Genomic DNA, 23,246 nt, shown 5'->3' on the forward strand with positions numbered 1-23,246 from the left:
ACAACCTAACCTCCCTCCAGTCAGCACTTTTCTCCGTCTCCCTCGCCGCAGTCCTTGCACGGACCTCCTCACCAGTCGGCTGCCTGTCCAGTCTTGCTCCTCTAATCCTTTCTCCGAGAGCCTGTGATCTGTTTCAGTTGTAAATCTCATCACACCACACCTCTGCTGAAAACCCTGTAATGCTTCTGCACTGCCTTCAGGATAAACTCTAAACTCCTTAGCATTGCTTTTAAGACCCAGCCCCCGCTTAGCTCTCCAGCTGTGTGCCTGGCCCAGACAGTGTCAGCCCCACCGAACCCCTTGCATACTGAACCCCAAACACTCCTCATTCTCTTGCCTCCAGATCTTCACTGAGAACATTTCCACTCCCCGCTTCATGTGGTTAGCTCACCTGCCTTCTAGGTGTGACTTCCTCCAAAAACCATCATCCAAGTCCAGGCTGGGCATTCTTCGCCCCTCCAAACGAGTACCTAGGTTTACCCTACACATTTCTTGTCATTATCTTGCAATTGCCTGTTTACATGTACCTTCCTCTCCAGGCAAGCTCCTTGGGGCCTGGGATGGTTTATTTACCATGTCCCCAGCACCAGTACCTGACAGAGGCACTCAGTAGTTAATCCCTGAATGACTGCAAACACAGCCTAAGTGGCTGCCGGGCAGGGAGCTCCCTCAGGAGATGGTGGGTGGAGGGCATGGCCTCCGCTTGTTTCCTGTCTGCAGGAAAGCACAATTAGGTTCACTCCCCGGGACAGAAGATCCGGATTGGAGTCCCACTTCTGCACTTACTGTGAGACTTTGAGCAAGTCACAGCCTCTCTGAGCTTCCCTTACTTTGAAATTGAGGTGATACCTGCACTGCCAACTTAAGATTTTGTGAGGACAAACTGAGATCCCATGTGTTAAAGTACTTTGTAAAAGCCTTAAAATCCAGTGAAAGATATTGTTATTTACCACGTAATATTCAGTACTTGCAGCTTCCCTAATTTTAGCTTTACATCTACATTAGAAAACCAAGTACCACAAGGAAAGTTTTGTTGCGGCAGGCAGAGCTGAGAATTAGAGCAGAGAGAGCTACCTCTTCTGTGCCATGCCACTGCCCTAGAGAAAAGGCAACAGCAGGGATCAGGAGCACCTGTTTAGCTAGGATCTGTCAAAGGCCTATTGTTCCTGCCATCAGAGAGATTCCTTATAGCCTATTACTAAAAAAGAGGGAGTCAAGCCCCAAAGTCTTAAATCCCCACAAAAGCAGCAGAAACAAACACTGCAGACATACAGCAGTAAACCTTCCCCTTAGGCCCCTTGATTTATGCTCAAAGTCAAGGACAGTTGACAGCGTTTCACTTCCCCTTTGGCAAGACAAACCCAATGAAATGATTCAATTTAAAGGCTTTTATTAGGAACCCGGGGGAATGAGCTGCGTGTCCCTCTGTAACAGTCTAGAGCAGGTCATCAGGCCCGAGATGGACAGTGTCAAGAGATGCCGTGGTGCGATTTGCTGCACTTGTTTAGGGCCCGGAAGGGAAGGCGGCGGCGAGGGAGGGCGGCAGGAACTGGTGTTAGCCAGAACACCAGGAGCCTGCGGAGGGCCCTCTGCCTTCCTTCCAACTCCATTCATGGCTGGAGCATGCCAGGAGACAGAGAACGTGGCTGCACTGGGCAGGGCGCAGCAGTGCTGGCTGGACCCCCGGCTTCATGCGGCGCTGCTTCACTTGCCTGCTCTCCACTCTTCTTGCCGTTTAGTGATTAGGTATTTGAAGAACTCATACACAGACCATGCGATGGCTGTGGAGGGGATCTGGTAAATTACTCTAGCCTGCACCCCTCGGAAGTAGGCGGTCACCCCGCCTACTTGATACACCGTCCTGAAGGCACTAGCCATGCCTGTGATATGTCCTGTAACGTTTGAGTTCAAAGCCAGAGATTCCTGGGTATTGAGCAGTGTTTTGCAAACGTCCAGTGGGGTGGTGGCCGCGGCAGCTACAGCTCCGGCACAGGCTCCGGAGAGGACGTGGGAGCTGGGGTTGTACCGTCTCTGGGGGTTAAAGTGCTCCTGCAGGAATTCGTAGGTCATGAAGTGAATGGCTTGGAAGGGAACGTTCATGGTCAGCTGGGTGGTGTAGCTGCGGTAAAAGGCCCCGGCCCCTTCATTTTGCCACACTGCCCGTACACAGTCTGTCACCCGGTGGTACGGCGAGTTGTACATCTGCATCCTCTGCTTGACCACTGTGGTGCCATCAGTGAGAAGGAAGACAATGGTGACAGCAGTCAACGGGTGAGCAGGAGTGTCCAGATTCAGCGTCCCAAGTTAGCGGATCAGCCAATGGAATGAGAGAGAAAAAAGTATGAGTGAGTTGTCTTTTAGCCTGATGAGTACAGGCTTCCCTTTTTTGAGAGGAGGGGACAGGAGAGGGTTGATAAAGGGTTAAAAAACAATGGCCCCACTTCCAGTAGGATTCCTTTAAAACTGGCCAATTAATATACAGGATGTATCTACATTTAGACTCCTGAGGGTCTCCTTGATCTAAGTACCCACCTGTAATTATTACCATCTTGCTCTTTCATAACTCTTAGGAAATGACTCAGTGACAGTGAACATAATAATGAACACACAGCCCTAACAATCCCAATCCTCAGCAGAACACTGAACCCTTACATGAGGCTGTTGTCCTCCATCAGGAAGAGAAGGGCTACCAAAAAGAAAACAGAATTCTTAGCCAAGAGGAGTGTGGCTTTAGCTCTCAAACATCTCCTATGTCCTCAAGTAGATAACATGGTATGAGCTCTGGATCCTTGAGCTTTGGCCCTTCCCATGCCATGGCCTTGCCCAGACCAGTAAAGTAATGGAACTTTAAGGAACGTGGCAACTATGCTATCTTTTCATATTTGGTTGGGTACCTCATTCTCCAACTGAAAAGCCAAGATCCAAGCAGCAGTGCAGGGCCTAAGCTCTACCAATGTCCCCTTTCATTCCTGTCTCAAGCATTCTTCATTCCAACAAGAAAGGCAGTATTTTCAAATGTCAAAATCCATCTTCACCTCTTTGAAGAAAAGTTTAATAATCTGCTAAATTTTTTAGACCAAAGCCACGACAAAGGGGACTTCCAGGAAGGCCCAGGAACAGGCCACACAGAGACATACGTTTTTCAAGGGAAGCCCCAGAGATGAATTAACTCTCAATGAACATGCTTCCTGTCTAAGGGAATCCTCCCAAGCACCGACAACATGGAGGGAGCGCCCTCTAGTGGTGAGACAATATAACATGCCAGGATTTCCCACCCAAACTGACCGGGTGCTCCCTGGCTTACTTCTGCAAACCAGAAATAAAGGAAAAGCCCAGAGATGCAGATGCAGCTGCCCACAGAGGGAAAGGATGAGGAATCACTACCTTCCGCTGGATTCATGGCTGCGTCATGAAGTAATGTTGCCACACACCCGGCCGCTCCTGCAAAGAAGAAAACAACTGCCACATGTAAGGCCAGGAGAGGGCGACTGAGTCACTGAGGCCCAAGCGAGGAGGGAAGTGGCTGTCCCATGGCAGGGGGAGGGAACGTTAAGAGCCAGTTTAAAAGATGAGAGCCTATTGCTCCTAAACTCCTGTTCAGAGAACTGAAGAGATTTGTTCTAACTTAGTAAGGCCATCCGTCTACCTTCCACAAATACGACAGGAAGGCCAGGAAGAGGCCGAGTAAACAGCCCAGGTTTTATCAAGGGAGGTGGCTCTGAGAGTAAGTGCAGCTCGTGCTCCAGATGGGAAGCAGACACCCTGTGGCCAAGGGATGCCAGCACATCAACTGCCTCCAGTGGAGGCAGAGCACGAGGGGCAGGTCAGATCTTCACCAGAATCTCACCTTTTGTCTTGCTGCCCAAAACCTCCAAATCCTAACATCTGTCCTTCCAGACCTTTTCCTCAGGTCCTGAATGACTATATCCCTTACCCTCTCCACGTTCACTTTGGTTTTCAGACAACCTGAATCTCCAGGCTGCTATCCCTTCCCTTAATTCCACACAACCTCCAACCCTCTGGTTTCCTTGTACTGAGGTCCCTTGGCCCCCCACCCCCTTCACTGCTTGAGGCCTTGTTATGTCCTCAATGACAAAAACTGCCTCTGCTCAGTTGGGATCCTGAAAAGGTGAGGTGCAGAGCTGAGGCTCCATTAATGTCTTCCTTAGGCAGCTGGGTCACCTCCAGTCCTGCTGAAGAGCAGGATACCACCCAATTAGCAAGAAATATACAACGGGGGCAGTTCAGTGTGTCCCCACGTTACCAGGGCAGAAGTTGATGCCAAGGAGAAGCTGAGAGGAAAGAGTCAAGCTGGTATGTAAGGGAGGATATTGTAACCTTTTGCTGAGGTGCCCCAAAGAAGGGGTGGGGTTGAAGCAGCCCATTGTCTGAGAACATCAGGTTTGGAAGGCCCTCCCCTATGATCTGGCCTCCCCCGGCCCGAAGCTTCAGCTTCAAACCATGCTGAGACTGGCAAGCATTGACAGCAGCAAAGCCCAAAGAATAGAGAAAGTGGGGGAACCAGCACAGGAAGGCTCAATACCATTGGCAATATGGCTATTGCCCCCAGGGTGGATTACATCACTCAATGTCTTTTTTAACTTTTCATAGCAGGCAAAATAGAGGGCGTGGGCAGGCCCTGCGCCTGTTGCTGTGACGTTCAGCCCCCGCATGGGCCTCCACAGGCCCTCCGTTCTTATGATCCTCCAGAGGGCCTCCAACACATTGCGATAGCGGGCGGCTGGATCAGGCTGCAGGCTCTGCATCCGGGTCTGAAAGCACAGAAAGGAGAAGTGCAACGTCAGTGATGCCCACTTCGCACCCAACCTCAGCATGCAGGCTTTGGGCACCGGGCAGACCATCTGCGTGGAGTCGCGCCGATATGTAGAAGTGATACCTGGCATCCAGTTTTACTTCCTTCCAAAGCTATACCCAATCTTTCCAAGCCTTGGGTCTTTCTTTTTCTTGTCATCTGTGGTCATACAAACGCAACATCATTATTTTCCCTGAGAAAATCACCCCTTGGTAAGTGTTCTTGAACTCCAAAATGATTCATAGCCCCAGCAACAAGTACTAAGCCTGCATTTTAGGAGAAGTTGCTTTTGTGCCTGAATAAACTCAGGCGAAGAGTTCTTTACAAGTGGATTCTAAAGTCAACTATTTACTGTCTACAATGTACTTCATTATTTCTGAAGACTGATCCTGGGTCTGCTTCCTGACTACATACTACACTAATGAGATGATGGCTCATCCTTAGATATGTCCCTGATGATTATCTGACTTTTTCAGACTATTTGGCATTGGCAGCTGAGCCTGTAAGTTTAAGTCTTGGCAAAGGTAGCATTCCTAACAGGTGCTGCTTTAATTTCCTGGGAAAGAAAGTTTACCCTCAAACTACGAAGGTGGAAACCAATCTAGTCTCTAAAACTGAAGGGGCTTCCAGATTTCTGATCTAAACTAACCAAATCCCCAAACTGGCATCAATGAATAAAATCAGTCTCAGTAAAACATAGCCTTTGGAATCTCTAGAGGATTCAATGATTGGAATGAAAGTATATGGTAGACACTCTGTATGATGTTCCTGGACAACGTTTTATTGAAATTTGGGAAATTAATCTTATTTGAAATACCTTCCAAATCACAGACCTTCTCTGAAGGATGTCTCCCTTAGAGCAGCGCTCTTGTCTGTTGATCCATTTCAAGGTTAAGATAGCATGAAGATGACCAGACAATGTTTAGTGCCTGGAACACAGTGGCACCTAAGATTTGTTTGGTGAATGAATGAAATAATGAATGAATCTTTGCTTTGTCTGCACCAGTTCAGAAAGTAACATGTCGGCCATCAGTGAGCCAACAGCGGGTAACTACCGTTTGCCCAAGTACAGTTTAAATTCCTACTTCATTCCAGCCACTGACTCAATCTGGATTTAAAAGCTTGAACCTTCCTGTTGGCCATCTGGAATCCAAGAGTGATGCCTCTTCTCAAGAGCATGGGAGAAAAGAAACTAACCAGATTAACAGGTCCTACTTAGCTGCAAGCAACCCACATTCCTTTACAGCTATTTTCTCCTCCTGCTACCAACAAAGAACTTGTAGCCTAAGAGGTTAATTCCTGGAAGTTCAATCAGAAATACACAGTATCATTTATCACAATGTGACACACTCTCTTCTACTTCTCCAAAAAAAAAAAAAAAACCCTCCAAAACCCACCAAAAACATAAATTTCCAATAAGAAAAGTGTTTATTCCAACAAAGGCCTGATCTCCAGAATATATAAGCAGCTCATATGACTTAATAAGAAAAAAAACAAACAACCCAGTCCAAAAATGGGCAGAAGATCTAAAGAAGCAATTCTCTAATGAAGACATACAAATGGCCAATAGGCACATGAAAAAATGCTCAATATCACCAATTATCAGAGAAATGCAAATCAAAACTACAGTGAGGTATCACCTTACACCAGTCAGAATGGCCATCATTCAAATGACAAATGCTGGAGAGGCTGTGGAGAAAAGGGAACCCTACGCTGCTGGTGGGAATGCAGTTTGGTGCAGCCACTGTGGAAAACGGTATGGTGATTCCTCGAAAGACTAGGAATAGACTTAACATATGACCCAGGAATCCCGCTCCTGGGCATATATCCAGAAGGAATGCTACTTCAAACAGACACCTGCACCACAATGTTCATAGCAGCACTATTTATAATAGCCAAGACATGGAAACAGCCTAAATGTCCATCAACAGATGACTGGATAAAGAAGGTGTGGTATATTTATACAATGGAATACTATTCAGCCATAAAAAACACAACATAATGCTATTTGCAACAACATGGATGTTCCTGGAGAATGTCATTCTAAGTGAAGTAAGCCAGAAAGAGAAAGAAAAATACCATATGAGATTGCTCATATGTGGAATCTAAAAAACAAACAAACAAACAAACATAAATACAAAACAGAAGCAGACTCATAGACATAGAATATAAACTTGTGGTTGCCAAAGGGGATGGGGGTGGGAAGGGATAGACTGGGAGTTCAAAATTTGTAGATACTGACAGGCATATGTAGAATAGATAAACAAAATTATACTGTATAGCACAGGGAAATAGATGCAAGATCTTGTGGTAGCTCACAGTGAAAAAGAATGTGACAATGAATATATGTATGTTCATGTGTAACTGAAAAATTGTGCTCTACACTGGAATTTGACACAGCATTGTAAAATGACTATAACTCGATTAAAAATGTTTAAAAATACATTAAATAAATAAATAAATAAATAGTGTTTATTGATCTTTCACATCACATCAGGGGCTATAATATCTATCGGAGGAGTTATTCAAGACTACAGGTCTTTGCTGGCTATGGCCACTATTAAACTGGGCCTGGTGGTTAACAATTATGTTTTGATAGGTTTGTTCAAACTAATCATGTACTGGGAGAATGTTTAGAAATTGCACTGTTGTGCTGGAGTCAATGACACATTTGGGTAACCAGTCTTGAAAGGTCTGGCCTCAGAGGCCTGAAACTCTTTACCCCTAAGAGAAACCTGGACTGTGGGTAAGTTACTTTGAACATTTTACACACACATCTAAATCTAACTGACAATTCTAACTCAATGAAAATATCCCCTCATGGAGAGGACCCAGGCATAAGCCACACCAAATACAAAAACAAATATAGCTCCCCAAATTTGTGGGTCAGTAAATCTATCTTACAGAGAAAGATGAAATTTCTAAGTAAAAATTAATGAATAGTCTTCAATATAAAAAAACATGCCCAATTTTGAAGAAAAGCCAGACTAATAGGGAGGTAAGTGGTTTAGTAAGAGCAGCCACATTTGAGTCAGAAAGCTAGATGTGTGGTCTGGGGTATGTCACTTAACCTCTCTGAGCTCCAATGTTGTCATCTGTAACATAAGGCTCAGAATGGCTAGCCCACAGGGCTGTTGTGGAGATTCAGAGTTAAGGCATGTAAAAGTCATTGTTAATTTACGAGGTCCTAGAAATATAAGGATTTTTATTGTATTCACATATGATTCTCAGAAATACTAGTTTATATCTTAGAATTTACAGATCACGGCAGCATTGTTTCTCATATGTCATTTTGTAAATACGCGCGGGCAACTAACTGGTCTTTAACCACTTATAAATCAGGTTTGATTTTGTATTTTTTTTGTTTTCATTTTAAAGTTTCTCTGTGGCTACAATGATTTACATGTCCAGCTGTTAATCTAAAGGTCACGTTTAGGAAAGAGCACTATTGTGAAATTCTGTGCCTTGCTTGGTTCTGGAAATCTGCTTGTGGGAGGCTGTATGGAAGGTTTGGGAGTCAGGCTGGGTTCAAACCATGACTCTGTCACTAACTATGTGACCTTGGGCAAGTTACTTAACCTGCCTCCTTTTCTTCATCTATAAAATGATGAAAATAGTGCCTACTTTATGAAGTTGTTTCAAGGATTAAGTGAATAACTGTATGTAAGGCACATCAGATAGTGCTCGACAAACATGAACAATTGCCATTTATTGAATATTTATTATTATTAGATACAAGAAAATCAAATAAGCCAATATTTCCATGTCTTAACCTTGCATTGGTGGATGTGTATAGATAATTTATTACATCTGGAGTTTGGAAAATATTTATTTCCCTTTGTTCTTTCCCTCTTTAATTTATTATATAAATAGATTATTCGCTTCACCATTACAGAGCCCAAAAGCAGCACCTTGGTGACAGGTGGGTACTTAGCCAGATGATTCTGGGAAGAGTCCTTACTGCTTTGGGCTGCAGAACCTGTCCCTTTAGATAAAGTCTGGTGCTTGCCTCTGATGCCCAGAAAAGGAAAACTGGGATTTACTTGGGCTCCTATACTTCCCTATTATGACCATGGAAATAGCTGGCTGAGTAACTATACCCTAGCAAGGCTATGCTGACTTCCCATGGTCCCTCCCAAGGATATTCTAAGTCAACTCGACCCTGATAAGTGGCTGTGAGTACATGGGCTTGCATGCCAAGAGGCAATGTCAGTTTTCATTTGCAAACACTGTGGTTGCCCCTTAGGCTCCAACACAGATACCTGCCTCTAGTCTTGGGGTCTGCTGGGCTGCTCTTCCTCTCCATCACCTATTTATGGTGAAAGAGGAAGGACAGGTGAACTGGGAAGCCCTTTCTGAAGGAAGAGATTTGAATCTTACTTTCATGTCTGCACAACAGTGTTGACTGTAAACAGTGTTACTGACACTAAATCCTGATGGTCTCACCTAGTTTTTCTCTCTAGTTATTTGAATCCCAGAATTAATGGCAAATGAAAATGATTCTTCTAAAATAAGTTTTTGTGTTTTTGAAGACTCCTGAGCATTTCCCCCTCCAAATCAAATAATTATTTCTTTAATGTGTGCTCTGAGGCATGACTGTAATGTTGTCTTACTAATTTTTACAGAACAAAAATCCCAAAGCTTATGTAAATGAATAAGAACTGTTCTTCAAAACAGCTACCTCGGGAAGCTACAAGTGACTTATTCCAGCAATGCTGCAGTTACACAAAACATTTTTGAACTCCTCTTTCTGGGAGTGTTCCCTCAGTGGGTTTATCAGCCTCAGAAGTAAATCAGTCTCCCTGCTTTCTGAACCTACCTTATCTTTGACCCCAATCAGCATTACCTAGTTTGATCTCTCACCTTAACTGCCATATTTGATTCTGAATAGCCTCAGTTACTAAAAAGTCAACTCCCTCTTGTCACAGGGCAAACACTTGCCCCATTTAAGGATATGCATTCAAATATTCTAGAGGCATTTCTAACAGAGGAATTTATAAAATATTTACAGCACCAATAGCATTATGTAAATATACGAAGTAAGGAGAAGGCCTCCAAAGGTAACGGGACAACATTCAAATTGATAAACTGCAGTAATATTTCTAAGTCAGTCACATTTTACATTGCATTTTTCAAGTCATTCATAATTTTCATTATTTTCCTTGATCTAGTTTTCATTTGATACCCAGCCTGAAAGACAGCACCCCAGACCCTGCTCGCTACTCAGTCTAAGCATAGGGAGGCTACTTTGCAGTTAGATCATGTTAACTTTTGGCCAGATAGTATTAACAGCTCACAGTCATTCAACCTAGACTCTATTACATAAATATCTGAATCTTTTTTATTTGTACTTATCCATTTTCATTTCAATACTATCAGTGTTAACCATCCTCTCATGGATTTTACTGTTTATTTCTATTTCTCCCAACTCACAAGGGTATTTAAAATTCTAATATCCATTTTAGCCAAATGCATTTACCACAGATTCAATGGGTATGGCCCTTGGTAGGAGTTACCTTGCAATGTGATAGATTACTCCTACCAACTCAGTGTCATTCACAACGTTTAAAGAGCACTTTCCCCACTTCCTCATCCACATTACTAATGAAAACTTGAAACAGTATTGGACACAGGGAGAAGCAGAAGGGATAGACTCTACATCTCCCAAATTGGTACTCTCCTCCTTCTGAATATGTAACATTTTCCTAATTTGAGAAAACATACATCTAAGTGCTGTGAGAATATTGTTTGACTATTACCTTTAACATGAGAAGGAGGAACTGGTCTCGTCGTTATACTTATTTCAACAGTCCCTTCGAGATAACTTCTCAATTTATTTAGTGGTGGTTCCTTTGCTAATGCACAAGAATACGAACGGTAAAGAACAATGTGTTCCCCTCTTCACCCAGCTTTCTTCAGAAGCACACGAAGCACTTGTACCCACTCATCAGCCAGCTTGCTCATGGATGCAGTTAGTTTTACTTTCACACAAATCATGCCCTCCTGTTGATCCCATTTCATTTTCCTCACATTAACATCTACCTTCTAATATTGTCATGCTTCCCTTCTAGGCAATTTTTCCCTTTTTGTCAAGTGGCTAAAGAAATACACTAAGTCCATCTCTCCTTTGAGGGCTGACGTGCTCCCTGCACACACAGTCTCAATCCCAGCTCAATTTTCACGTTCAGGAAATAGGTGGGGTATCAAGCTTGTTGCACAGAGAAACCGAAACTTTTTCCCAAACATGATCTTTCCCATCCTATTTCTAGTCAGGAACTCTGAATTCTGGCTGCACAATGATTTCCAATCACTCATGGGTTAAGATTTAATAAGTAAATCCTTTATCTAACTGAGAGATTCCAGATTCTGGTTCTTGCCCCATCACTTTTAGGGAAGACACAGCAAGCAACTTGTAAAAGCACTCGCCAGAGAACATCTTAAGCCATTAAAATTCTACTCAGAGTCTTCAGCTGGCTTCACCTTAATCACGTTAGTAGCACTTATCTGTATCCTTCCCATCCCACCCTATTCCTGTTTAGTCCAGCTGAGATCCAGGACTTTGGCTGACAGATTTTCTGTCCAGGGTCCCGATTCAGATCCCACTGACGGTTAGAAATTGGTCCTGATTCCTGACTAGGTTCAATTCCCGGCCGGGACCTTGCTTGCAGGGAGTATCGGTCGAATAATGTGGTGGTGGCAGGAGCCAGAAAGGAACCCGTGTCGGTTCCGCCTCTCGGCTGAGATCCTGACTCCGGGCAGGACCCAGGGGTAGGGTCAGCCCCAGGTCGGGTCCGGAGCAGGTCCAGGTCTCACCTTGACGCAGTCGATGGGGTACATCACGCAATGCTCCAGGATCCCTGCCACGGCGCCCGCCACCATGTGCGTGGTGACAGTGGCTCCAGCCGGCAGCGCCTCGTAGTCTGGGCCGGAGTCCGGATCCTGCCGTACCGGGGGCCTGCAGGCCCCGGCCTCCCCGCCGCTGGCCCCCCGGCCCACGCCCCGCTGCAGCCACCCGTCCAGCAGCGCCGACTCCCCGGGGCTCCGCCCCGGCCCAGCCGCCGGCCCCCCCGCCACACCGCCAGCACCCCGCCCCTCCAACTCCATCCACCCAGGCCAGCTGCGGCGCCCACCCCCGCCACCGCCGCTGCCACCGCCGCCGCCGCCCCCCAGCCCCGTCTCGTCTGCCTCAGGCGCGGCCCAGAGAGCCCGGGGCCTCCGGCTCCCGCTTGGCCCCGAGGACACGCCCCTCAATCAGCCATTGGTGCAGCAGCCAGGATAGCCCCGCCCCCTGGCCTACGTAGGAAAAATGTGTCTGTGGTATTAGTGAAGTTGCTTGTCATTCCTCCGCCCGGCGGCATTACTACCACTTAGATCCCACCCCTTTCCCTTTGATCTTGGAAGCTTCTTGTTTATTGGCCATTTGATTGGCCGACATGTAAGATCAACCCGCCCTCCGACTTTTCTGAAGGGCGGGAGTAACTTAAGGCTAAACTTTGATAGGCTCAACCACTCTTGATACTTTGACCGCGGCCATTGGCCAGCACCACGTCGGAATCCGATTGGCTACAGAAAGAGGGCAAAGCCCCCTAGGGCTACCGTCGTGGAATTTGGGCCCCTGACAGGCGCCGGTGGAACTATGGGCGCTGCAGGCGGGATCGCATAGGGGGTTGGGGGCGGTGCCAGGCCTTCAAGGTCAAACTGCTGACGGATGCCGTTAGGACCCGCTCTTGAGCGCCCGCCCCGAATCCGGAGACTCGTAGGTCGCGAGCAGGCGGCTTGGCCCTGGCCCAAGGGCTCTGTTCCCGCGGGATCTTGTGCTGGCCTGAGGCGAAGGGGGCCTGGACCGGGCATCCCCTGGCGTGGCCTGCCCGGAAAGCCGTTGCGACATGCGGGCTGCGGCCCGTTAGATCGGATCAGGGAGGGAGTGTTGCCCCCGCCCCAGGCTGCGCGCAGGCGGACTCCTGAGGGCCTGGTGCTCATCAGGCCCCAGCGCCTGCCGCTGGGCTGGCACCGGAGCCGCCCAGTAAACCCGCACAGTTGTAGAGTGAATGAGTTCTCCGGGGGCCTGCTGTTGCTGGGCCCTGCGCCAGGCCGAGAGCTGGTGGCGGGGACGGAGATACCGAAATGGGACAGTGTGATTCAGAGATGACTGCAGGTGGGGAGGCCAGGCTGGAGGCTGCTGCCCAAACACAGCAGGAAGTAGGGCAACTATGGGAAGCTCATCGGACGCACAGCTTGTCCCAGAGATGACTCACTGAGGAACCCCCTTGCCTGGTGACGATTCCCTTTTGTGATAAGACCGCTCAGAGAGCTGAGCCTGAGACGCTCACTGGTTCAAGAACAATGCCAGCAATTCCCAGGCCTGAGCACCACCTCCCGGGCCGTGACGTCGCACAGGTGCTACGCTAGCGCTGTAGGCTCGGTTGAGGAACACGGGCCATTTCACCACTCCTTCTGCCCGGCTTATTCAGTCTCTCTTTACTAGAGCATGTTGGCACACGTCTCCCCAGTGTTCCAGATCTGCCTTTACTCCCTGTTTTACTGAGATGATGATGTAATTGTGAACTTTAAAAAAAACTGTGTAACTTTTCCTTAGTTAAGGAAGAAGTTTTTCTTTTTCTCTCTAAAGCTTAGCCTTTTTCTGGGCCTCTGGGTTTTTTCTTTTTTCTTTCTTTTTTGGGGGGGTGGTTTAATTAGGTTATTTATTTACTTAATTTTAAATGAAGGTACTGGGTATTGAACCCAGGACCTTGTGCATACTAAGCACACATTCTACCACTGAGCTATACCCTCCCCATGGGCCTTTGGTTTTTTGGGGTTTAGTTTTCTAACTTTTTTTTTTTTTAACTGGCCTATTCCTATTCAGCAGTGGTTATTTAACCTTTGGGTCTCAACCTTTGGGAAACTAATGAAGCTACAAATCTTCCCCCGCCTCCCGGCCCCATGAAGGCACAAAATGGTGTATGTAATTTCTGAATTTGCAGAATCTCTGAATGTGAGTTCAGGACCCCTTAGGGATCCATTAACTTCAGGTTAAGAACCGCAGGTCTCACCAAAAGAAACCCACTCAATCCTGCTAGGGTGCTAGTTCCTTTTATGACCAAACTACTTCACTAATGAGCTCTACCTGGCACATCCTTTCTCTCCTTAAGCTCTACATTTTTACTCCTTTATTCAGAGATTACAAATGACCTTTCCAAATCCTATAGTCTTTTTCTTATTCCCATTTTTCTTGACTAAGAGATAACACTTGCCACCTATTGACCCATTCCTCACTGAAACTTTTTCCTAGCTTCAGGAACCACTCTTTTCTACTGTTTAGACTTCTGAGTCTTCTGCACTTACCTACCCACTGAAAGGGAGCATTCCTAAAGGTTTAATGCTGCTTGATCATCCTTAATACTTTAGAGAACTTTAACATACCAAATCTGTTTTCCTCGTTGGAGCCCTATCCATATTTCCCTTATTGCATATTTTTAAACTGAAATTTACACATGAACATTCAGATGCCTGGCACTGTACTTGAAGCTGGTGATACAGAATAGACAGAGTCCATGCTTTCATGGAGTTTACTTTTTAATGGAGCGAGAGGGATAGACCAGTAAAAATATTGGTTATCTGTAGATACTATGCTGATAACTAAAGTAGGGAGGTGTTATAATGTGTGATTAGGTGACTGCATTTGTATGATCAGGAAAAGCTTGAGGAGATGACACTATGGCAAGCTCTGAATGACAGGCAGGAGCTCATTATGGCCCAGAGCAGAGCATTCCAGGAGAAACTGTAGGTACAACAACCCTAAGGTGAGAACATGGTTGGTGTATAAAGGAACAGAAAAGTTAGTGATGCTGGAGCATGGTGAGTGGGGTGGGGTTGGGGCAGTGATGAGAGATGGGGTTGGAAAGATGAGCGAAGGGTGAATATCCTCCTTAATTTCTGATTTAGCATGTCCATTCTGGGCTCAGCCTTTCCACTCCCCACCCCAACCAATTTCTCCACAATTTTTCTTTTCTACCCAATCAATCAGACTCTAAAGCTGGGAATCGTCCTTGACTATCCCCTCAGAATTATTCTGAAATAGTTTTTGGTTGTTGTTGTTCATGCTCTCCTTTTCCTTCCTATTGATGTTATACTTTGCTAGTGTCTGATCATCTTATGTCTACAATGTGATAACCTTTGAAAGGCCTCCCTACCCTTGGAGTCTCCTGGCTTCCTCAGTATTTTGATTCCCTGCCTTCTAGGGATATGGTAGAATTGTTCTTCCCATCTCCTTGAAGATAGGCATGGCCATGGGATTTGCTTTGGCCAAGGAAGTGTGAGAGAAGCCTGAGAGCCACACAATAACTTCCCCTGCCACATCACTGGTGATGCTCAGATGGTGGAGGCACCATCAGGCTGGGGCCAAGTGAGAATGATGAAGCAGAGTCACCTACCTGCCGCCCTCTTCCTCCCAGATGGACTTTCAGCATGAGTAAAAAGTTGTCATTTTAAAATACAGATTTTAGGATTTTTCCCTACCATGACATAATCTAGCCCAGTGCTTCTCAGACTTTAATGTGATATTAAGTCACCTAAAGAATCTGTAAAAATGCAGATTAGAATTCAATAGGTCTGGGTGGGGGCTGAGATGCTGCAGTTCTGACAAGCTTCCAGGTGATGCTGATGGTGTGATAACCCTGGACCACACTTCAAATAACAAGGACCTTACCCATCCTCTCCGATACAGCCTCTCAACACATCTACACACACTCCATCCTACATCTCATCAGCACCTTCCTAAAAGACAAACAAATCAGCAAGCAAAGAAACACCTTTCTTGGTGATATTCTTTATAAAACCTCACTAGCTTCTCACACCTGAAATGCACTGTAGAATCTTAATTTATGTTCTTAGGACAGTTGTTTCCCCATTCTCCTATCTCCTGTCATTTTCTTTTCTGCATCTATCTATGAGATCACTAGTTGTCTCAATATCATCTCATTTATTTTCTTTAGTAAGAAATCCCACGTTTTAGCTTGGGCATATGGCTTCCTAGCAGAAGTCCTTATTTTCCCCAGCTTCTTTGCTGCTAGGATTGTCTGTGTGACTGAGTTCTGGTGAACGGAATGTGAGTGTAAGTGACATGAAACATCTGGGTTCTGCCTTTAAAAGGAAAGATTATGTCCTCTTTGAGTATTTCCCTCATTTGCTCCCTTCTTGTTGTCTAGAGTAGAGACCCAAAAGATGTCAATCATTTTTGGCCATGAGGACAAGGCCTATACCTTAGCAGGTGGCAGAGCGAAAGGTAGAGGAAACCTGCTGCCTTGTGGATTAAGCAGTCCCTCTGGACTCTGCGCATCCTGGTACTTGAGAGAACTTGTTTAAGAAATTGCTGTCAGTCTGAGTCTTCATTACAGCAGCTGACTTATATCCTTTCCAACACATGCTGTTTCCTAGAATGGATTTCTCCTTTTGTCCTTATTAAAATCTCATTCTTGAAGGTCCAAAACAGGTTCCACTACTTCTTCCAGCTTACATTATCCTGTTTCCATGAATTCTCATTGTACATGACCGGGCATGAGGTATGAATATAATATAGAATGAGACTGAGTCTGGCAGCCACACATGAAAATAAGACTGATTTCTTTTTACAATCACTTAAAGAGAAATTGATTCCTGAATTATCTAAAATAGACCATAAGAGCTGTAGGAATTCAGAGAGGGGGCAATCAGTAAGGACTGAAGGCGTGAAAAGAGATCATTATATATTTTAGCAATTTCAAGCTGGCAGGTGTGTACAGGAAGACTTTCCAAGGGGGTTGTGGGGAAAAATTTAAGTGAGTCAATTTATTGTTCCTCATCTTCTGCATCTTTTCTAAAACTCATCGTCCTGAGAAAGCAGATGAGACAGCACTCCTTTCCTTCCTCCTGTTTCCCAATCTGTCTTCCCACCTTATGAAGGACAAGTGTGCCTTCACCCGTCCTTCATCTTGTTATAATTTGTATGACAGGTGCGTAGAAACCTCCAAGTAGCCAAACAACCAAAAGGGCATCTTCTTTTGGAACTTTGGTTGCATCATCCTTTAAGCAATAAACTGTTTCCCTTTGAACATTTTTTTTTCAGGTGATGGTAATCACACCACATTTTTTTTTTTGGTTTTTGTTTTTTAATATTTCTTCTAAAGGATCTTATTTCTAAAAGCAAAAAAAGGCAAAACAAGGGAAATCACTACTTTTGATCAGTCTAAGAAACAAGCATAATGTTATCTCTGGCTCACAGGCAAAAATCTGAAAAAATTAGTTTTACCAGTTCTTGTCTAGTAGGAAGTTTCAGTTCATTTCATACTCAAATTGAGTTGAAACAGACACAGAAAAATATTATTTGATTTGGTAAATCCATATTTATTATTATTTGGGCACAAGTTTCCTCACTGCCACTCATTTCCCCTTCATTTATGTGTTACCATTATATCCTTATTGCCTTGACAGAAACTTGTCATAAGCTGCATAAGTGACCCCCCTAAATAATTATTTTTACACCATTTTGTAAACCCGTTACCTACTAGTCATATAATACCTTCTCTTCTTTTTGCTGTTTTTTCCACAAAGTAGATAAAACTACACTCTTAAAAGCATCTACTTATGTACCTGTTAAGATAAAAGTGTTCCCAAAATAGAATCTAAGATATAACACCTGAAACTTTAGGAAACCGTTTCATTTAATTAGAATTTAGTATTTCCATCTTAGATGGTGACATATTCTTTTAATTCTGACAGATGTATGATTTTAAACTTACAGTTTAAATCTTGAAATGAAATTATAAACCTGTATATAATATTTTTATTATACCAATTTCTGCCCATCTGTAATGTCTTCTTATGGCATTTTAACATGACATAAATACTTGAAATTGGTCTTTGGTCACAACAAGAAAAATCATGAAACACACATTTTTAAGGGGGTTTTTAGCTCCAAAACCAAAATACCTCTAAGCTAAAGAGAAATAAGAACAATTAATCATCACTTGATAAGCCTTTTGGGGGTTATTTCCAGAGAATGAGAAAATGATTACTCCAATGAGTAACACATCCTTTTGCAAATGAGATGGTTTCTAATCCTTAAATAAATTTTAAGGGGATGGAAAAATTGTGAGAAAGATTTGGCAAAATTCCATCCACTCATTTATTTGTGTAAAAAGGTTCTTTGGTATCTACCCATAATAACAAAAAACAGGAATAGAATGGGTGGTGAACTCTATCTCACTTTACCAAAAAGTTATCCATGATGTAATTTAAAATGTTTTTAAAGCCCCCATCCATCTATTAAGAGGTACAGTCCAATAAAATTTTACTTTTTATGCAGGCAGATATTCATCATAATTTTATTTATAGTTATTTTGCTTTCATATCCCAATTCAATTATTATTTCCCTGATCCTCCTGACTTGATCAGTTCCCCCATCACATGTCTCAGGTCCTCTATTTGGTAGAGTTTAGATAATTGTAATTTTGCATGTGTTTATAAAATTATTTCATTAATAACTATATCACTGGTAGATGGTAAGCCCCATCAGGAAGAAGTATCTTTTTTACTTTCTTTTTCCCCCGTACAATTACATTTCCAGAGTAACATAGTACCTGGAACAGTGTAAGTATTTGGTAAAGTTTATTTGAATAAATAAATAATAAATGAGACACTCGTGGGTCTTGGGCCTGAGCCGGTAATTCTCCCCTTAGGTGGTGGCAATAACTCATCCAGTAAGTTCCAGTTCCTTCATCCCCTCCCCCCAACCCAAGGCCTAACCCTCTCAGGTGTCCTGCAGTTGTAACCAGGGATGCTACCCAACAGGGTGCTAGCAAAACTCATTCCTATCCTAACCATCGCCTTGATTCTGGGAAGCTGTCTTGGAAGCAACAAGTCCTACAGTGAGTTCAGAAACTAGGACTGGAAAGAGAGCCCCATCACTACTTTGTAAGAGTTTACTAAAAGGTAGTGAGACTACGAATTAGTTTCTTCCTCTCCTTTCCTTTCTTTTCTTCCTTTCTTTCTTACCAGTGGTTCTCAAGGCACCCAGAGGACTGTTAGACATGCAAATTTCTAGACCCTGTCTTAGACCTATCAAATCATACCTCTGGGAGGGAGGCATGGGACTCTGCATTTTCCAAGCCTTATCTCTGATTCATCCTGCTGTTGCCTCAGTCCTGATGGTCAGAAAAGGAGAAGGAGGAGGGTAGCACAGGGTAGCTGAAGTTTCATGACTCATCCAAGCTTCCATTACTTCATTTATGAAATGATAATGGTAATAATGTAACTTCATTGGATAGTTTGAGGATTCAATCAGAAATAGAGTGTTAAGTTCTTACTATACTATCAAGCATAGAGTTAGAACTCAACAAATGTCGGTTACTAGTACTATTATCATAACTATTGTTATCTGTTTTTCTTTATGACTGTCTATCTACCCATTGCAGAAATCAACGGCATCATGTTATCTAACTGCCAGTCAAGAAAGAAGATGCCCATAACTAGTTACTGTCCGTTGCTTATTTGTACAATCAACCTGTTACCAGACCAGAGCATCAAATTTGGGATGTTTCACAAGTAAGCCTTCTTTTCTCTTAACCATAATATCCTTATTTCAGATCCATGCCATGTGTGACCTGACTTATTGTATGAACTTTGTATCATAAAAATAGATTTAAACATTTTAAATTTCTTCATTAAATTTGCTGGAATTGCAAAACTTTCCTTGAATATTATCAAAGAATGTAATAGTCTGTTGTCCTTGACATACAAAGAAGATAAGCCATCTGCAGGGGATGAGACTTGGGTTATTTATCTAAGTTGATGTGATGTATTTTTAATGCTCTGTGGTACTGAATCCTTTATAAATATGAGATGTATTCTCAAAGCAACCAGTCAGTTATGGAGGCAGCAAACATTATCAACAATAAAAACATCATCATTAGCAAAAACAGCAGATGTGGGCCTCAAATCCATGAACCTTGCAGCCCTGAATTATATGTGTGATTTCACTGGCAGTTCTCCAGGTCCATTTTTTACTCTTTTTACTACATTTTTTTCTTACTATTTTTAACTACAGATACATCCCTGACCCTCTTACCTTGTCTTCTGCCTTATTCAATGCTCATTTCTTCATTGCCTCCTTTTAATCAACCAAGTTTTTCCTCTTCACCAGTTGGTCTTTCTTGCCTTTAGAGGCTTACTCATGACAAACTAGCATATAAAAGTCTTGGCATTTACATTAACTGCACCAAAAGAAATAATCAAATATTTTAAGAAGTGGAAAGTTATGCCTGCAGTGACAGAGGTAAATTGTTTTGCTTTTGGATTTAATTCCCTCCCTTTGAGAGTTGCTTAATGGGCTTCTGTCATATGTGTGCCCAGCACTGTGCTAAGGGGCTGTGAGGAATGAGGAGAGGTAGAGAGTGCAGAAAGAGGAATAAGTGGCAGTCCTTGTCAAGAAACTTGCAATCGCTGGTGAAAAGGCATCATGCATTACACAACAACAATAATAACAGCAAACTTTTATGAAGGACTTACTATGTGCCAGCCAAGGTATATATTATTTCTTTTAATCCTATTTGGTTGTGTATTAGTTATCTACTGCTCCATGAACAAATTACTACAAAACATCATGGCTTAGAACAACAGTAAACATTCATTATTGGTTTCTGTGAGTGAGGAATTTGTGGCTTAGATGAGTGGTTATGGCTTAGGGTATTGCATGAAGTTGCAGTCAAGATGTTAAATGTGGCTGCAGTTATCTGAAGGCTTGACCGGGGTCTTAATGACATAGTAGCACATGGTACCACATCCCTAGCAAATTATTGTCTGTCTTTTTGATTATAGTCATATTAGTGGGTATATAGTAACATCTTGTAATTCTAATTTGCATAGCCCTAGTGACTAATGATGTTGAACACCTTGATTGCTTATTTGTCATCTGTATATCTTTTTTTGGTGAAGTGTCTAAATCTTTGGGACATTTATAACTGGGTTTGTTTTCTTATTATTCAGTTTTGAGGATTGTTTTTATATTCTAGATACTAGTCCTTTACTGGGTATGTTATTTGCAAATATTTTCTCTCCCAGTGTGTGGCCCATCTTTTCCTTTTTCTCACAGTGTCTCTCGAAGAATAAATTTTAGTTCTGATGAAGATCAATTAAGTTTTTATTTCATATATTGTTCTTTTGTTGTTGAATCCAAGAAATTTTTTCGAAGCCAAGACCACAAAGATTATTTTCTCCTGTTTTTTCTTTTACAAGTTTTATAGACTTAGCACTTACATTTAGGACTAGGACCTATTTCAAGTTAATTTTCATATGTGATATGAAGTTTTTCTTGTTGGCTGTCAGTTTTTTATTTAACAATATTTCTCTGAGATCTTCTTATATCAGTACATGAAAAGCTTCCTGATTTAGTTTTAGGGTCAAATTTCTGCTCTGATGGAGCTTATATTCTAATTGCAGGAAGATAGACAATAAAACATATTGTATGTAAAATGGTGATATAGCAAGGAAAATGGTGATATAGAAAGTGTGAGTGGGAAGGACAGTTATGATTTTAAATAGGGTGGTTGGGGGAGTCTCACTGAGAAGTTAATATTTTAATAAAGACTGAAGTACGTAAGGATCCAAAGCACTGACTGGTAAGGAGAACAGATGTATAAAAACTCTGGCAGATGTAACACCAATTATAAAAAACTTAAATCAAGAGAGAGCCTGTCATGTTCTAGAAACAGTAAGGAGGGTCCTGTGGCTGGAGTAAAGTCAGTGAAGGGAATGACTGAGAAATGAGGTTAGAGAGGTAAGAGATATGTGAGTTGTAGGTTATGATTATGGCTTTTCCTCCAAGATGAGAAGCCACTAGAGAGTTTGGAGGAGTGCCATGATCTGGCTTATGCTTGAAAGGATCCCACTGATCATGTGTTCAGAATAGACTATTGAGGGCAAGGGTAGAGGGAGAAAGACCAGGTAGGAGGCTACTCCAATAATTCAGTAAGAAATGATAATAGTTTAGACCAGGGTGGTAGCAGTGAGGTTAGTGAGAAATGACTGGCTTCTGGAAACATTTGTAAGGTAATGCTGACGGGCTTTGCTTATGGACTGAATGGGGGTACGGGAGCAAGAAAAGGATTAAGAATAACTCCAAGATTTAGGGCCTGAATATTTGGAAGAATGGAGTGATTTTTTACTCCTTTATTAACATAGTGTGTCATCAAACATTTTAATCTTTGCCAGGCTGGTAATTGAAAACACAATATCTAATGTAGTTTTTCCCCCTAGATTTTAGTTGTGAAAATTGTCAAACATACAAAAAATTGAAATAATGGTACCCATTTCATACTGACTTAAACTTAAACTTTATATTTAAAAATATAAGATATTTATTAGCTCAAATAATTGGCTATCCAGTGATAGAATGGAACTTGAGTTTCATTTGACTCAGTAGCTTACCCATGTCATCAAGAATTTAGGGAGCAGGGGGTAGAGAGAGAGAGAGTGAGAGAGAACATCTCCCTCATACACTGTCTAAGAAAAGCAAATGATTTTTTATTTGCCCCAGAAATTTTGTCTCTTTATCTGGAATTGGGCTGGATGTCCACTCCTGAAAAAATAGCTGTGGCCAAGAGATGGGGTTTGGCCCAATACCTTAGACCTGGCTTGCATGTCACACTTCTAGAGCCAGGGTGGGGTCAGCATCCTCAAATACACATGGGCTACGCATGGGGAAGGCACCCACACCCACATAAAATCAGAATGGATACCAAGAGAAGGGGATCAATACCCTTCTCCCCAGGACTCCATCTCAAGTACTACGGGCATTTTAAAGTTTGCCATACTGCACCCCACCTCCCCAGCTGGCATCTCTGAAGAGTGACCTTTCATTTCTCCAAATGACCTGTGGCATTGGTTTCCTACGTTTGTCAAGTTTTCAATTATTCTACTTGTTAACTCATGTCCTACTTTTGCTGTCATCTTTTTGCACTGCTATGCCTTTCTCAAGGTACTTCAACACACGGCTATAGTGTTACCAGACTTTTACTGAAAGTTTGGGGTAGTGGAGGAGATTATAATGTAGTATAGAACTCAAAATCGAACTGTAGATGTCAATGCTGTTATCTGAAATTTCCCTGACCACTTTGTCTTGGGCACTCGTGATTTTAAAATATGTCTGCAAACTGATGCTTCTCCCTTCAAAAAGTGGAGCCTCAAAAACAAACAAGCAAACAAACAACAAAAACATAAAGAAAAAACACAAAAAACAAACGAAAAGAAAAAAAAAAAGAAAATGGAGCTTCACTGCCCTAACCTTGAATGTGGATTGGGAATTAGTGACTTGCTTTTAACAAATGATATGTGGCAGAAGTGAAGATATGTGACTTCTGAGGCTAGGTCATAACAAAGTAAAGCTTCCACCTGGCACTCA

At 43.0% G+C, this 23,246-nt stretch overlaps 1 protein-coding gene and 1 non-coding gene across 2 annotated transcripts; both read right to left on the bottom strand.

Moving 5' to 3' along the window:
- Positions 1-1,373: 1,373 nt before the first annotated feature.
- SLC25A28 (solute carrier family 25 member 28) lies at positions 1,374-12,021 on the bottom strand. Its single transcript, XM_006210534.3, has 4 exons — positions 11,627-12,021; positions 4,544-4,772; positions 3,385-3,441; positions 1,374-2,222 (listed from the first exon to the last, which is right to left on the bottom strand). Exons 1-4 carry the CDS (start codon positions 11,915-11,917, stop codon positions 1,705-1,707), a joined length of 1,095 nt encoding a protein of 364 aa, XP_006210596.2. The 5' UTR covers positions 11,918-12,021; the 3' UTR covers positions 1,374-1,704.
- A 1,513-nt stretch (positions 12,022-13,534) lies between these two features.
- On the bottom strand, positions 13,535-13,606 carry TRNAT-AGU (transfer RNA threonine (anticodon AGU)). Its single transcript has one exon. It is a non-coding gene; the product is annotated as a tRNA-Thr (tRNA).
- Between the last annotated feature and the right edge of the window lie 9,640 nt (positions 13,607-23,246).

This window comes from Vicugna pacos, chromosome 11 (genome assembly GCF_048564905.1).
Source record: "Vicugna pacos chromosome 11, VicPac4, whole genome shotgun sequence".
Classification (NCBI taxonomy): Eukaryota; Metazoa; Chordata; class Mammalia; order Artiodactyla; family Camelidae; genus Vicugna; species Vicugna pacos.

Excerpts from the sequence above, each read along its gene's own strand:
- SLC25A28 (XM_006210534.3), bottom strand. The coding sequence starts at position 11,917 with ATGGAGTTGGAGGGGCGGGGTGCTGGCGGTGTGGCGGGGGGGCCGGCG. Across the intron at positions 4,773-11,626 it reads ACCCCATCGACTGCGTCAAG|ACCCGGATGCAGAGCCTGCA; the intron begins GTGAGACCTGGA and ends CTGTGCTTTCAG. Across the intron at positions 2,223-3,384 it reads AGCCATGAATCCAGCGGAAG|TGGTCAAGCAGAGGATGCAG; the intron begins GTAGTGATTCCT and ends ATGGCACCACAG.